Source organism: Oryzias melastigma, linkage group LG6, assembly GCF_002922805.2.
Source record: "Oryzias melastigma strain HK-1 linkage group LG6, ASM292280v2, whole genome shotgun sequence".
In the NCBI taxonomy this organism is placed as follows: Eukaryota; Metazoa; Chordata; class Actinopteri; order Beloniformes; family Adrianichthyidae; genus Oryzias; species Oryzias melastigma.
Genome location: NC_050517.1, coordinates 31,383,709 through 31,386,274, shown reverse-complemented (window position 1 = coordinate 31,386,274; position 2,566 = coordinate 31,383,709). Strand labels below are relative to the sequence as shown.

The 2,566-nt window shown below is 43.2% G+C and overlaps 1 protein-coding gene across 1 annotated transcript in view; it reads right to left on the bottom strand.

Annotated features, from left to right (window-relative positions):
* The window catches only part of cdh13 (cadherin 13, H-cadherin (heart)), a 431,031-nt gene that overhangs the window by 19,818 nt on the left and 408,647 nt on the right, over nt 1–2,566 (bottom strand). The window contains exon 14 of the mRNA XM_024281692.2: nt 2,083–2,301. Within this exon, the coding sequence (XP_024137460.1) occupies nt 2,083–2,301 (219 nt within the window). The remainder of the gene's footprint in view (nt 1–2,082; nt 2,302–2,566) is intronic.

Below are 2,566 nucleotides of genomic sequence, written 5' to 3'. Positions count from 1 at the left end.
CACACACACACGCACATTCATATGAAGTTTGAATCTGACATAAGAAAGATAAACTTATTATGTCCTCCATCATCAGAAAAATACCACAAGAACATGTTAAAAAACCAAAAACACCATTTTAATCAGAGTAGATCTTATAAGCCTCGTTTTCACTGAGTGGTCCGGTCCAGCCCGGTATGTTGAGCGCTTCCATTATAAAATGGACCCATTTAATTGGACTGAACTGTACCATTTTTGGGCCCTGTCTGTTGTTTGTTCAATAGAAAATGAATGGACCGGTTAGGGCGGACGATTGGCTGAAGATTTTTCAGTAGGGCCTGGCGCTGCAGACAGCTCTGACCTATTTCCAGCTCTACCCAACGTCCGGCTGACAGCAGAAATCAGCGCACAGAGAAACTCCTGCCAGAGAGAGGACAGAGATAGTATTACGGGATAAAATAAATCCACCATGTCAAACGACGCTCCGATGTTCAATTTATGGTATAAAATGGCATTAAAGCTTTAATGAGGCGGCTCGCAGGTTACAGCTCACAGCTGTGGGTTGAGACCCACTAGATTTGAGTTGGAACCCACGAGATTTGGCTGCGACTCATGATATTTCGCTGTGACTCACAAGATTTGAGTCATGACCAACGAGATTTGAGTCGCGACCCACAACATTTGGTCATGACAAAAAAGATTTGTTCATGAACCACGAGATTTGGTTGTGACCCTCGAGATTTGAGTTGTGACCCACAAGATTTGGGACCCAACGAACAAGATTTGGTCGTGACCCACGAGATTTGGCCGCGGCTCACAAGATTTGGTCCCGGCTCACGAGACGTGAGTCAGGCGAGCCGCGGTAAATAGATCAGAGCTGTTTGAGCGCCTGCTGTGTCACCGATTATTCTGACAAAAAAAAGCAGCTGGATGACCCCCATATTAATATTATCAATACTCGTTCGCATTTCTCTTACACAAAGCTATTCATTCATTCTATATCCTGCAGGCCTTGAGTGGTCACCTGGATAGCCTGGACCATTCTAAACCGGACTGGACCGTTCAGGGGAAACAAGGCTAAAATACATTGTACAAATGTGTAGCAAAGTTAGAAAAAAAGTACTTTAATCATGATAGATATGCCACCAGGGAAACAGCAGCTTCATTAGCAGATCCTTAAAAAGAGAAGATGTGAAACTAAAAGTCATCCTGTAAACAAAGGGATCCTGCTGAGTGTCTGACTGCTGCATGATGGGAAGGGAAACGGTCAGGACTGTTTCCTCAGAAGAAACGCTGCTAAAGGAGGTGAAGAGGAAAGCAGAACAAATCATGCAGAGATCAGTAGAAAAAAAAGTGTCAACAAAAACAGGAAAATAAATTAGAGAAGAGTCTAAAAGATAAAGAGAAACCTGGCTGAGATTTGTCAGTGGATGAATTTCACAGGCAAACACAAATTAGCAGAACAAAGACGTGATAATTATAACTCCATCATCTTTTAGGCCTGAAGTGAAAAATACTGCTTCAATTTTCCTTCAATCCATCATGCATTCTCTCTGTTTCCTCTCATTCTTCCTCTCCTTTCACCGTCATCATTCTTCCTGCTGTTCGGAGCCTCCGGCGTGCAGCCAGCCTAACTAAGAACTACAGAGAACACATCCTGACGGCGGAAAGGACAGGAAAAGAAGTCAGGGGGTCCTGAAGTTGCAAATGAATTTCTCTCTCCTCAAACTAGCAGTTGGATGTCCTCCATCCCGCGTGTGTTGTGGGGTGGAGGCTGAATAATTCATGCTATCGTTTGCTTTAAATGAGACATTTAGAGTAAATTCAAGTTTGACTTCCTGGGGAGAGCCTTGGGCAGTGCAGTTAAATAAAAATGAAGGGGGGATATGAGCAAAAATCCATTATGCATTCAGAATCCTCTGGCTGAAAACAGGAATCCAAGCTGTGTCTCTGTGCATGCCAACAACAACAGTCTTTTGCTCACTTAAGTTCACTTTGATCAATTCTTCTGATTAAAAAGCTGCAGAAATGTGTTGATTTTCAAATCTTTAGAAGCGGAGACGGTGAGAGTGGCCCAAGGCGGGTCGGAGCGAGGGTACTCACAGAGTAGGACGAGCGGGAGTGTGGCGAGCATCACTAGAAGGCTGGAGCGGTGGGAGTGGGCGGAGCTACAGATCTTCTTGTTCTTCTTACATATGCACACCTGAACTTTGACCTCTGTGTTGTTGGACAAAGGGGGCATCCCTGAGTCGGTGATGAGCAGCGGGAGCTGGTAGTTGGCTTTCTTCAGACTCTGCAGGAGCATGATTTGCGAGTGCGTGGCTGCAGGAGACAAACAGGGAGAAGTTTTGAATGATAGACCAGGAAACCTTTAACAGAGAAAAAGACATTTGGACTCGAATTCTACAGATCGAATCTAGTAGTGTTACTTTAGCCTTTAAGAATTTTGGGTTTACGTTTATGAGAATTTTTAAAAAGAAAATAATAAATATAAATTAATTTTTGGCACAAACAAAGGCAAACATATAAAAAGAACCTGGTAGCTCTCAAAATGTGATTTTTTTTTTTAACAGGGATGTAAAAACCT